The sequence below is a fragment of the Oryza glaberrima genome, chromosome 2 (genome assembly GCF_000147395.1).
Source record: "Oryza glaberrima chromosome 2, OglaRS2, whole genome shotgun sequence".
In the NCBI taxonomy this organism is placed as follows: Eukaryota; Viridiplantae; Streptophyta; class Magnoliopsida; order Poales; family Poaceae; genus Oryza; species Oryza glaberrima.
In genome coordinates this window covers 23,778,485-23,792,356 of record NC_068327.1, presented here as the reverse complement: position 1 = coordinate 23,792,356, position 13,872 = coordinate 23,778,485, and the positions used below count along the sequence as shown (strand labels likewise).

At 45.9% G+C, this 13,872-nt stretch overlaps 2 protein-coding genes across 2 annotated transcripts; one reads left to right on the top strand and one right to left on the bottom strand.

The window, feature by feature from the left end:
- Nucleotides 1-3,666: 3,666 nt before the first annotated feature.
- On the top strand, nucleotides 3,667-5,337 carry LOC127762612 (uncharacterized). The gene is made up of 3 exons (XM_052287097.1): nucleotides 3,667-4,189; nucleotides 4,347-4,561; nucleotides 4,669-5,337. The coding sequence occupies exons 1-3, from the start codon at nucleotides 3,667-3,669 to the stop codon at nucleotides 5,335-5,337; spliced, it is 1,407 nt and encodes a 468-aa protein (XP_052143057.1).
- Nucleotides 5,338-11,824: 6,487 nt separating this feature from the next.
- LOC127762611 (uncharacterized protein At4g06744-like) lies at nucleotides 11,825-13,360 on the bottom strand. The gene has a single exon (XM_052287096.1). The coding sequence runs from the start codon at nucleotides 13,358-13,360 to the stop codon at nucleotides 12,050-12,052; it is 1,311 nt and encodes a 436-aa protein (XP_052143056.1). The 3' UTR covers nucleotides 11,825-12,049.
- Nucleotides 13,361-13,872: the final 512 nt, after the last annotated feature.

Below are 13,872 nucleotides of genomic sequence, written 5' to 3'. Positions count from 1 at the left end.
CTTCTAAACATCATAGCCACCTTTTGATCTATCCTCTCAGATTTCGTGTACTATATTTTTGCTGGACAAACTTGTCTGTGAACTTTTCTGAAACTGATGTTTTGTGTCTTTTTATTTGGACTATTGAGGGCTACTGATTAGGCTTGAAGTAATTAACTTTTTAACTTTGCTATGTAGTTTCCCGTATACTATGCTATCTTGATGTAGCCCAAGAACGAAGCTATCTCAGGAAGTTTGGCGATGGATCAAGCATAAGAATGAAGTTTCTTCAGAGTTGCCTGAGTTTCTGAACGTTCCAAAGATTGCTGATCGTGTCATAGGCGTGATGTTTTACTGTTAAATGCTTGTGGACTGTGGTCGATAGGATCTGTCTCCCAGGGTTGTACTCCCTCCTTTCCATACTATTCGATCTCAACATCTCTTATTCGGATTTACTAACATTCATCCATATAAATTGACTCATATATAAAGCACATACATCGATCCACATATCTATTTAAAACTCAAAACACTTTATAATATGAAACGGAGGAAGTAGGAGTGTGGTATTGTTGTGGAGATCGACGGCTTGAATGAACCTCTAGCTAGCTAACTCACCATCACCACCATTGCCTGAAGGCTGAGCCTCTAGCATCAATATCACAAAGACGGGAGCAGAGCGTCACCATCATGGGAACATTTGCTGCTCCTCCATTTATGCGACTGTTCGCGGAGTTAACGCTTGGGAGGATTTGGGAGCACGATGGGCTTTACTCTGGGCCTATACCAACTCCAGGACGTCTAATTCTGATCCACCTAAAATCAACTGGGTTTTACAAGTTTGGAAAGGAAAAAGTACATGAAAGGTCCCTCAACTTATCATTGAATTATAAAATCATCACTCAACCGAAAAACCAAATATATGACATCTCTTATCTTACAAAACCGGGTCACTCTGAGTCCTTAGGCGGTATTAACCCCGGTTTTATCTGACATGGCGGTTGAGTCAGCTTGGGATCCATGTGGACCCCACATGTCAGCACCTCGATCTTCTCTCCCCTCATCTCCCATCCTACTTCTCTCCACGCGGTTGAAGATGAGCAGGGGGTGTGCGTGGTGGCCAACGGCAGGCAATGCGGCCGCCTGAGGACCCCTCCCCTCCTCCTCGGCGGCCAGCCTATGGTAGTGCGGAAAAGCAGCCATCCTCCTATGGCCACCTCGCCGCCGCCCACCAATTTGTCATCCCCAACTCCATCCGCCTCGTCTCCACCGGCGCCGTCGAATCCCCATGGCGGCGGCGCAACCCACCATCGCCGGCTAGGGTCCCCTCCCATCTTGTGCCTGGAGCCCCGAGTAGTAACCGTCGCAACGAACTCCTCTCCTCTTTGCGCTCTCTCCTCGCCGGAGCACCAAGAAGCCAAGAGCTCGCCACTGTCTTCGCTGCTCGCCGATCGGAGCGCCAATAAAGCAAGAACGCCCCCCCTCCCGTGCGCGCGCTATCTCCGTCACTTCACTGACCCAAGCACCAAGAAACCAAGAGCGCCAAGCTCCTCCGCCCGCCTGCTAACCGGAGCACCAAGAAACCAAGAGCCCCGCGCCGCCTCTGCTGCTCGCCGAAGGCAATGAAGCAGTTCCACAGCAGGCATCACATATGGCTGTGGAGCCGCGTCCATGGCACATACCTCTGCGCAGACGACGACGGGAGCAGCTTTTCCATGTAGTTGAGCTGTGCGTTTGTGCACGCGATGTGGGTGGTGTCTAATGGCGGATTTATAGGGTGGTCCGGACGGCAATCGGCCCTACTATTAAGAAAAAAAGAGAATAGCGATCCCGCGCCCGCACGCGCGTGGATCAAAGGGAAGGAAAGAAACTGAAGCGTCGCGGTCGCGCGACTTGCGCCGGGCCCAGACATGCCTTTCTCCTCCTCTCCCTGACGCCCTAGCGACACGTCGAGCCGCCAACGTGATTAGAATCACGCGATCATATCAGACTAGCGTCGTGCCGCCGCCGGCCCATGCGCTGACGTCATGACGCGCCACGCCGCTCGGCCCGCCCACCCCAGTCCGCTTGCTGCCTTGGCAGCTGCAGTGCCGCAGTGCCGCAGTGTGTGCCCGCCGCAATGAGCTGTTGTCGAGCCGAGGAAAACTGGAAAACGGAGCCACGGACTCACAGAGACCTGCCTCCTAACCTCCTTGCTGCAGTGCGCCGCGCGCCCGCCCGCGTAGACCCATAATAAACAAAAAATAGTATGGTAATTTAAACTTTCATAGTCTTATAAGCTTCGTTAAATGAAAATTTTACTTAATTAATAATTTTGGATGTTTTAAGATGCTTTAATATATCATTGTAAACTTTTGGTGATTTAGTCTATTCTGTGCATTTAGTTTGGACCAGGTGGCACGGGATGTTTTTACCCAGGAGCATGGGTGACGATCTAGTCTACGGATTGATAGTCACTAATATCTATGTTTTGTGATGGGGGTTTAGTTTTGTTCTTTTATTGGCTGTGTGCATTTTATGCAGAGGCCGGGGGTGAGCTCAGTTGAAATGTATCATCTTAGTGTATTTGACTGAGTCTTAATAAAGCTTCCATTATCTAAAAAGTCTATTCTGTGCATTGTACTTCATGTATTAGTATCATTAGATTTATTGTGTTTAGAAAAAAAATTAGGTCATACCACCCATATTCTAAATCCGTTACTGGCGGTGCACATACTCCACTTGAACGGCTTCCCCATCCTCATGCTCCACAGCGCCGCAAATGGACGATACCTCGCGGCCACAAACAACACCAACATCGTTCATCGTCGTCGACTGGCTCGCTATGCTATCAGGTGAGGATGCACACACTACTCTCATAGAAGCACACCATGCATGGGCTCGAATGAGTAGGAGTAGCGTCCAATTAATGTGTCGACGCCGGCAACCCGCGGCACGTTGACCGGCACGGCGCCGTACGTACCCACGATGAGGTTGAGGTGATCTCGTCTCCCGCGTCATCGCTACGGCCACGGCTTCGCCCGTCACCGCCGCCGCCTCGCAGGCCGCCGGACCTTCTCCTTTCCCGCCTCATCCCGCCGGCTGGCCTGCCCAGAGAGGAGAATAGTGAGAGAGAGGGAGGGGAGAGAGGGAGAGGAGGGGGGAGAGAGATGATGATGTGTCATCTTGATACGTGGGGTTCATGTGGAGTCTCACGCTAACTTAGCCGTCACGTCGGATAAAACCGCGGTTAAAACCGTGAAAGGAATCTTCCTTTCAGTCTTAATAAATTTAGGTCGGCCACCTCCTTGGCCGTCCCGGCAAAAAAAAAAAAAAACCGTGAAAGGACCAAAAGTGATCAAGTTTTATAAATTGAGGGATGATATATATATATATATCTAGTTTTACGGTTGGACGATGTTTTATAATCCAATGATAAGTCGAGGGACCTTCTATGTACGTTTTCCATTTGGAAATAAAACAGCATCCTAGTATCCTACACGTCTGTAGGTTGGTGATATCTCATCGCAAAAAAAAAAAAGGTTGGTGATATCGGATACGGAATACCCAAAGGATCTCGTATACACACGCAGAACATGAATATAGAACGAGGGGTTCGCGCTAGTGGCATGGATTCAGTTGATCGGAATTTCATCCCAAGTCCATCCACGTCGTCGACGGAGGCTCAATACTCTGTGAGGTTGTTATATGGAGGACGGCGTGGAGTTAGATCGGGATTTGGCGGCGACAAGAGAGGAAGCAGAGCGCGAGATACTCAACACCTGGATATGGGACAAAGAGATCGACTTATTGCAGAGGGAGATCGAGGAGCAAGACGAACTAAGTCGCCTTCGACGCGAGCAAGAGAGAGAAGACGACCTATACGTGTGCAGGATGATCGAGGAGCGACACGGAGAACCCTGTCATCTCGAAGATCATGAATTGGAGAAAATATATGGGCCGCACACGTACGAAACTGATTATGACTCCGATGGGAGTGGAGTGTCCTTCTACAGCAATGGAAGGAACATTTTCATGAAATACGGCGATGGGTTTAGGTATGAAGACGGGAACCCTTATTATGCAGCTGATAGGGAGGAGACATGGGAGAAGCAGATTCTCAGACAAATGAAGTTTCCCATCCCCGATCTTTCAGAATCTTGGGAGGGGTCTCTTGTAGTTGAAGGGCCATTCAACTTAGATCCAAACCTAACATTTACGGATCATTTGAGTAAGTCCACTAGTCCAATTTGTGTACTAACAATCCAAATGCCATCTGTTATAGAAATAGTTTTTATCAGTACAGATTCCTTTATCTAATCACATTTAGATCACAAACAATAATTCAAGATGTACTGATTTGACTTTTTTTGATTTTCTACTTCTAGTGCCTGCACTCCCCAAGTGGGAAAGGCGATGGTTAGATAGGGACGGGAAGGAACCATGCCGTCGGGCTATACAAGTACTTGGTCTGAATCTATCTTCTCCTAGTAATGTTCCATTGGAGATCTATGGTATATTTGCATTCAGAGATACACGCAATAGTCAGCTGCGCAACTATGTCTTTGACTACTCAAGAGAAAACCCATGTAAACTTAAGCCGGTGAGTACCTGACGATGCCATACAGTTTTCTCTGGTACTTCCTGAACAATTAATATATACATACTGCAGATCTAATCTTTTCCAAAAATATGTTAATTACAATGCAGGGTGCTCATAGCCTCCAACCTCTGATGACCCCTCCTCGAGGCATTTATGCAGTTGGGATTGTGCTAATTGAGTATCGCCTAATTATTAAGGGTCAAAAGGAGGAAGAAGATCAAGTGTTAATAGATGGATACTCTATCTACGCTCCATCTTTCTATGCAGATTTTCAAAAGCTCATATGGCACATCAACACTGGTCATTTCGGCACCATTGATCTGACAATTTTTGCTATCCCGAAAGCTGTCCTGGTTGATTTGGAGTTTGAGGTGTGTCAAATTGAAGATAACCATGAGCATGATTCACTCGCAATAGTTGCAACCTACTTTAACATTAATACTTCTTTTATTATCTTCAATGGCAAGCTGGGTGTTGGCAAGCTACCTCCGCTCACATTGAGCGCGAGACATGATACACATTTCTCCATAAAAGTTTATAAATACTACAACCATTCGGATTGCCATCCCGATGGTGTTGTCAGGAACTGTAGATTCGGTACAGAATATGATTTTGAGGATTTTCTATGTGAAAGCTTGTCTTTTACACCTCAAAAATATGGAAAGAGTTCAAAAACGTTGTCCCGTAATCTGGACGGCATTCAGATGGCTATGAAGTCGACATGGTCTATTATGTGTGAACCATGTCTACAAAGATCAAGGCCAAAGTTCATGTAAAGTGGTATGTTGTCATATATATATTCTCTATTCTCTCATATACTCCTTCCATTCCAAATTGATCTACATATAGTTTTTTAAGGTTATTCCTAAATGATCTATATATTTGTGTTCATTCATTAAGTCTATTCGTTATTTGTGAATTGAAGTAAATGGACATTGATGCATGCATCCATGCACACAAGTATTTATAACTCGCATACAATATCTTGATTTGCTATTGGCAAGGAAATAGTGGGAATGGTGTATGCATCGAATTTGTTGCTAGAGTAAATATAGTATGAGAGAGTTATTAGTTTTTCTTATTCTTGGTGTACCTATGAAATATGTAGATCAATTTGGAATGGAGGGAGTATAATTCTATATTTTATACCACAGTTTTTAGATTGAATATATAAATAATTGATACGAGTACCCGCTGGATATCTTTGTACTCTGTATTTGATGTCACAGTTAGCTTTTTTTTTTCTTTCCTTTTCTTTTCAATTCATTCGTGATGGTTCTATGCGACCCGTCGCGTCTCGGCCTGGCTTGCTTGTTTTTCAACGAAGCAGAGGCACCGCAGAGCATCGCAACACGAGGGAGCAGAGGCGCTGTGAAATCCAAGTGCTCGCTCAACGCGCGCGTTCGCGTGAAATTCTCGAGGGGATCGGTCTCATCTCAGTCGTCATCGACGACGGATCAGCGGCCCAAATCACGTGTAGGCGCAAACGGACCTGACTGAAACCGCAGGGCAGTTGAACACACACCTGGCCCTATTTGGGCCGGTTCTCCTGCACTACTAACATACAGGCCTACTGCCATGTGAACTTTCCCAAGTCCAATAGGCATGATCATTTCGTGGGCCTGATTTCAGGTTATGGCCGGAAAAGCCCGGCACTGCACCAATCTATTTTGACACGGTGACAAAAGCTTGCATCAATCTTGAGATAACAAGAGATGCATGCGGTGGCAAAGAGCTAAAAGTGTGTGGTTTTAATCTTGAGGTCTCGTGTTCAATCCTCAATTCATTTACAAGAAAAAAATGTTTGGAGTGTAATCCCACTTTTCAAATCTCGTTTTTTTTTTAATCTTGAGATAACAGCTTGTTCATCACAAGCGGAACAGAAGCGGAAGAATCATTGTCCCACGGTATATGAAGGCGTATTGTTCCCTGTAATAAATCTGGATGCAGGCTGTCTTGATGCACACTGTTCGTTGGCACCGACATTTATGTTCTAGCTACAACCACGGGAAAACTTCAAAAGCGATTTTCAGCACGGCACGGGCCACGGGCACATGGTGCATCCCAGCTTTTTATTGATCAATGATCATGCCAAGGGCGTACCGCGTAGCGATACATCCAAATGAGATTTTTCAGGCGAGAACCCCCCCGCATCACAAGCAACCACGGCATACGGTCCCTAACGCACATGGTGAGATGCACGAGTTAACGCGCCGACACGACACGCACAACGGACGACGACGAGCACCAGCAATCCAACATGCATGGGGCGGCGCTCGTACTCCGCGACGAGCCCACGAACACGGGCGATATGAAGCCGAAGAGCCAAAACACCACCGGCCGGGGCGCACGGTCCCATCGTATACGTAGCTGCGGCGTCGCAGTCATGGAGAGTGGATACGTCAATACTGGTTGAACTATACGAAGAAGTACAGGAGACGCTTCTAAAAGATGGTTTATGTTATAGGCCCAGCCTATACACGTTAGCATAATCACGTAGGAGCTTCTGTCATTCTTTTTTTCGTTTTTTTTTTTTGCGAAAAACGTATATGCTCCTATAATGACTTCGATATACAAAATATGTCGCGCCGACTCACTCCTGTATGTATTCTAAAATGCATAATTATCGATAGTTGTATCGTGTTTATTTTTTATTTTTTTGCAATGTGGGTGCTTGCATATAGAAATGCATAACTTTGGGAAAAGATGTGAAATACCTTGTTGGGATTTCCATCTTTAGTATATTTTGGTGTTCGACAGTAGCGTAACAATTATGGCCATGTATTAACATATTTTAGACTTTTACTTATACAACGGGACGTATCTTGTGCATATAAATTTTCGGTGTACACATATACACAATAACTAACAAATGAATAAAAAGAAGAAAATTTTGTGTAAGTAATTCCAATAGTAGTGCACATATATGAAATCTCAACTAAATTTATTAAACTTTAGCCGTTAAAATATTCTAGTTAATTTTAACAATATAAATATGATAGATTTTTTTCGCACTTTGCATGATGAATTTGAAGACGAGACTTTCACATAGGTGTAATACTACTGAAAAATACTTGAACAATCTTTTTTAGATTATTTTAGATGATATCTGTGTACATCAAAAACTTATGTTCACACGATCTGTTTCATGATGCACTCCTATTCTGATTATTTATTTTTTCTATTAGATCTGTCATTTATTTTTTCTATTCATATTATTGCATTTTAAATATTTTTGATAGGTTTGCGGAAGGGCACGTAGCCTAGTGATTGCAGTGACCTGAATAGCACCCAAAAGTCATGAGTTCAAATTCCCACAGGAGTGAATTTTATATTGGGTTATTTGTGGGGTTAAATTCTTAATTTAAATGGTTGCATATATCCGATTCGATATATAGGCCGGATAAAAAAAATACCCTTCTTAAAAATAATTTTTTTTTGTAGAAAGTCCCGACCGAACCGCATGTGGACGCAAAACAGGCAAAAGAACCGGACTGAAATCAGTGGTGACAAGCAGCATGGACGGCATGTGACCAGCTAAATCCCTCTCGATGGTGGCATGTTCCAACGTACAGTGCTTGAATGGTGGGAGAACACGATAGACATAAAAGGAGCTTCCAAAAAGGCTTTGCGCACCCTAACATTGCTAGTGACTAAACGTAGAACTTTTCAACACAAAAAGCTCTTGGCAAAAATAAAAGAGGAAGCCATAACATGAGCTTTGGTGGGTGCAAGAAGTCTTGGCGACTGGCCAACTGTTTAGTTCACTCGGACCAAAGGTCCTAAGCATATACAGTGTTCTTGGCTGTAGAGTTTTTATTGTATTTTTTTCCTTGTCTATTCAATGAAATTGGCGGCTCGCCGATTCGTTAAAAAAACAATCGGTGGACAGTTCAACACACCCTGGCCACGTTTGGGCCAGCTCTATCATCCCATTGGCTACCAATGGGACTCATTTTGCAGATCGAATATTTGGATGTCCTCTGGGGCACAGGTAAAGCGGAATATAGTAGGCCTTATGTATTACTACAATGTGAACCTTCCCTAGTCAATAGACATGATCCTTCGTGGGCCTGGCTTCATGTTATCGAATTTCACAAAACTATATATATATTTGATTAAACTATTGCAAAACTATAAATTTGAAACGGTGTACCATAGAAGTAAAAAAGTTAGCATTAATTTATCCCAGAATTATAAATTTAAATCAAAGTATCACAAAACTACGTAATGAAGTTATCACCAAACTAAGTAATGTATTTAGAGAATAAATTCTGAGCACTAATAATGCTCTTCCGGAGTTACAAAACATTGCAATTTCAGGATAAAATCGGTGCTTCTGTAGTTTTGGGATATTATGCCACAAATTTGGAGTTCGTGATAAATTTAATACTAAACTATAGTTTTATGATATATTATTCATAGTTTTACAATAGTTTATTTAAAATATGTATAGTTTTGTGAAATTTGTATTCAACATATTTTGACATAGTGAAAGCTCTACCATCCAGAATTGAAGTACACTTCAAGTGGAAAAACCATTCTCGATGCAGCCTGTCTTATGCACAGGTCGTTGGCACCGACACTTGCATTTCTAGCTAAACGGCACGCCAAGGTGAAAAACTGAAAAACGATCAACACCGCACGGGCACATGGTGCATCCCAACTTCATTGGTCACGCAAGGGCGTACCCTATAGCGTACATCCAAATGAGATTCGCAGGCGGAATCCCCCCGCAAACACGGCAACGAACAGAAAATGCACATGCTGACATGCATTATACGCACTGGCAGTCTGGCACGTACAACGGACACCGAGCACCAACAACCAAACATGCACGAGTGACGAGTGGTACACCGCGACGAGCCCTACGAACGAACACGGGCGAAATAGCCAAGCGCACCACCGTGGTGGCGTGACGCAAGGTTCCATCGCTAGCTGCGGCATCTCAGTCGTGCGGAGTGGCATATCATGTCACGTAGCTGGAGAACGACCGAGCCGGCCGGCGCCTCTACCCGTCTCCGGCACCATCATGTCCTTATCGATCGCCAGCGACGACGCACACCGCGTATGTCATGGCCGCCGATTCAGGTGGCTGTTACGTTCTTCGGGTCGTACGTGATCGATGGTGCCGCTTGAAGCGCTGGATCACGTGGTACGCGCGGTACAGGCGGTCGCTGGGTAGTCCCGCGGCTGTGCGGGGCTGGGCTCGTCCCTTCTGATGGTTCGGCCGTTGCTGCAGCGAAGCATAGCAGCGCGACGAGGAGATGGGTGGTCCGCAATTTGACGTGGCTCGCTATTTCTAAAATGTTGTTTGATGATGAAATAGCGTTGTTCTTATTATTATAACTAAGTGATTCCCCACGCTTTGCGGCAGCAATTATCAATATTTTGTTTGACAATCAAGTTAGGAATATAAAGGAAAAAATGATAAAACATCAAGGTTTATCAATAGTTATCGTGAATTAAATGATACCCGCACTTTAATGTGAAACATATTGATAAATATATGTTAAATATTATAAGAATAATAGATAGATTTGTTAAATATTGTGCAAATGATGTGAGGGATAATGATTGGACATGCTTGCATATTGACTTGTAGAATTAAATAAATTGTAGATGATGTTTTATATTTACATGAGGTTAAATATGTAATTATTACTAGTAGGTGATGATGTGGCATGATTGTATCTTGAGCATTAGACTTACTTGGCTATAACTTTATAAAAAAGCATAGATACATTGTGTTCGCATGGCTAGATCTGTATGTAATGTTGGCATGTCAATACTCTGAAGTTTTCATTTAATTTTTTTTTCAGGATGGAGAGGATTTATTTTTGTTAAAAGATAATGGACATAAATCCGCCTCTATATTCACAGGTGAATATGCAGAGTCCAAGGTTACATAAGTGCATCATGCAATGTAGATCGCCACTAGAAGACTAAGCTTCAAGCATTTTCTCCTCGCTTAAAACTGCAAGGAGATGCGGAGCTAGACTGCTGTTCCACCGCCATATCCTCTCGCTACCACTGCAGCCATCACAAAAACTACTCCGTTTCGCCTTAAGCGAATGAAAGGGATGGAACTAGTTCGCCTAGTTACCTTGTCGTCGCCAAGTATAGGTCTGATGCTGCTCAAACGATCTACGCACCCCACAGTGCGAACAAGTCTGTTTGCACTATTGCCATCTCCGTATGGCACCACTTTCACCGAGCGCCGTAATTTATCTCGCCAAACGTTGTTGCTGCTACGCCACCTAGCACAACACCCATCGCCCCCAATTCCCTACAACATGAACGGGCTCACTGTTGTCCCACCGTTGTTGCCGCATAACCTTACCTTCACTGGGTCACTATAGTGTATCTCGTAGGAGAGATGCTGTCACCACACCATTGTCGCCGCATACCACGGCCTCCGTGAGTTTATAATTTAACGAAGATAAAGATCTATACAATAAGGATATCCCATTTTCACTACTAAGATTATGCTAAATAGAGGACCAAATATGCGAGCTACATTGCTTTCCGCAGAAAATATAGGGCCTGTTTGGTTGGTGCCCTGAGCAAGGTGCCTGAGAAAAATACAAGCCTGTGTGGAAGAAAAACTTAGGGTTATACTTGCCTGGCCAGGCATCCTATGAAATGTGTTGTTTGGTTGGTGACTTTGGCCTGAGAAATTGAATCACGTGAAAGCAAACAGAGAAAGAATAAAATATTCAGAACTCAAGTATTTAGTACAAGCAACCAGTACCACATGTTGACACATGGCATGAATATTCCAATTTGATCCAACTTTTCCTCTTAACCTAGTTGCCTGACTCAGGCCACCATATTCCTACGCCTGAGCCTGAGCTTACTTGCCTGTGTTAGGCTACTTCTCAGGATGCCAACCAAACAAATGCATGGAGACAGTCCGGCAGGCTTCAGGCCAAGCAAGTTTGCTCCAGGGCAGCAACCAAACACGCTCATAATCTAGAGTTTGTACTGGTGTAAAAAACAGAGCAACTCTGTTTCATGCCTGAGGTCCTTGTAAGAAACAGAGTAACTCTGTTTCAGTCATTTGAAAAGAAAAGCGTGATGTTCTCGTCGAAAACAGAGGAACTGGGTGACAAAAGTCTTTAAAAATAACGTACAGACGTACAGTACGTGATATGTTCAGCCCCATGTTCCCAATGCCACCGACATTTTGGTGCTTTACATGATGTTATTTTGAAAGATACGCTTTACATGATGTAAACTTTATCAAACATGTAGGGCAGGGCACACACCAAACTTTGGTAATCACCAATGATTTCCACATAGTACAGGTACACGAGTACAAGAGGTGAGAATAGATCTAGACGTGACAGCCATAGCTAGCCACACGTGCAGAGAAAACAAACCACAATGACGACTCACGAGCACACCAAACGAACACAAGAATACAAGAGAAAATACCAGCGAGACGCTAGCTTCTAGCTGTCCCCTACTGCATGCATGCAAGCCTCACTTGTGAAGTGTAGCGTACGTCACGTAGCTGGAGTAGTCCTTTGCCACCCTGTCCGCCGGCGCCGCCGCGGCGTTGGCAGCTCCGGCGGGGCACGCCGCGTGGGTGGCGGTCGCCGCCGGGCACGTCTTCGGCTGGCTCAGGAACGATGCGCACTCCGCCGGCCGCCGCTGGTTGGCGAAGCCCGGAATGCAGTTGTTCTTGACGTTGAGGACGCCGTCCTTGATCAGCGACAAGCACGCCGGGCCGACCGACGTGAAGTAGTTGCTGGACAGCGTGAGGTTGGCGAGGCGGCCGGCTGGGCCGGCGGCGAGCTTGCAGAGCGCGTCGGGGATCTCCCCGTAGAGGCGGTTGCCGCCCAGGTTGAGCTGCTCGACGCTTGTGAGGCATGAGAAGGAGGAGGGGATCGGGCCGGTTAGCTGGTTCATGCCGGCGTCGATCATTGCGGCCTTGGTGAGCATGCCGAGCTCGTGAGGAAGGCAACCAGAGAGCTGGTTGTTCAGAAGAAGCACCTCGAAGAGGGAGTCTTGCAGGTGCGAGATTGACGACGGGATTGGCCCGGTGAGCTTGTTGTTTGCGAGGGCGAGGTAGCTCAACTTGGAGAAGCCGAGGTCCGCCGGAAGTTGACCGGCTATGTTATTGTAGTTGAGGAGGAGCGCCTTAGCATCCGTGGCTCCGGGATGGATGCCTCTTCCTTTTCCGTAGTTAACACCAATATTAAACTTAAATTTTATGTTGGCGGTTATGCAGCCTAGGTCACCGCCAATTTCTCCTCCTCCTTTCGCTCCAAGTCTGTCAGACGGACGATGTGATTGGACTGCCATGTCGCTACCGACATTAAGCTGATACATGTAACCAAGGTTGGTAAGGAGGGGGATATCACCACCAAAATTATTGGAAGCAGCATGGAATAGCGCGAGATCTGGAAGCTGATCAACGAATCCTTGCAGTCTCGGAGCATGAAGGCTAAAGCCATTCAAAATGACCGCTGTTACTGTCAACTTCTCAGCTCGCCCGGACGGTGCTCCACAGTAGAAGCCGATGTAGGTCGTCTCTCCGCAAAGGTCATGGCCTATCCAAGTTGCGGTGATGTTCTTGGGGTCGCTAGTGATGGTGCTCTTGAACCGCTGTATGACAAGATAGGCGTTGTAGAGTCGCTCGTTTGGGAAATCCTTTTGCTGTGGGTTGTACAATGCAGAATGGTGCCCCGTCTTGTGAGATGGTACTTCACAACCAGCAGGATATACTACCACCGCAGCAATATAAGAGAGCAGAAGGAAGATCAAGGGAGATTTAACGTGGTTGTCCATGTCTACCACAATGGAAGCTAGTTTGTGTAAGTGGGTGTGAAGTGAGGAGCTTGTCATTGACGTATATATAGGCCCCGTTTGGCACAGCTCTAGCTCCCAACTCCAACTTACCTAGAGCTGGAGCTGTGCCAAACGGTACAAATTCTCTATTTTTTGAGCGGAGTTGGCAGAGCAGCTCTACAAATTTATACTACGGGGGTGGAGCTGGTTTTTTTTCTGCTCCACAGCTCCACTCCACCCCAAAAGACCCACTACCCTTTAAAATTTTGATGTATTTAAACAGAAATGCCATTGAACTACCCCTAAACTCCTCCTCCTCCTCCCATCCTCTCTCTCCTCTCCCATCTTCTCCGGCAAGATTCGGCGGCAACCGACGGAGGCGCGCGTGGTCGGCGGCGCGGGGGCTGGCCGACGGTGCGCGGGCTGGCGGCGGTGCACGGGCTGGGCGGCGGCGCGGGGGCTGGCGGCGGCGCGTGGGCTGGCCGGTTGACGGCGGCACGCGGCCTGACGGC

Bases quoted from the DNA above. Each gene is read 5' to 3' on its own strand.
- LOC127762612 (XM_052287097.1), top strand. From the start codon at position 3,667: ATGGAGGACGGCGTGGAGTTAGATCGGGATTTGGCGGCGACAAGAGAG. The intron at 4,190-4,346 runs GTAAGTCCACTA...TTCTACTTCTAG, and splicing joins AACATTTACGGATCATTTGA to TGCCTGCACTCCCCAAGTGG. The intron at 4,562-4,668 runs GTGAGTACCTGA...ATTACAATGCAG, and splicing joins ACCCATGTAAACTTAAGCCG to GGTGCTCATAGCCTCCAACC.
- LOC127762611 (XM_052287096.1), bottom strand. From the start codon at position 13,360: ATGGACAACCACGTTAAATCTCCCTTGATCTTCCTTCTGCTCTCTTAT.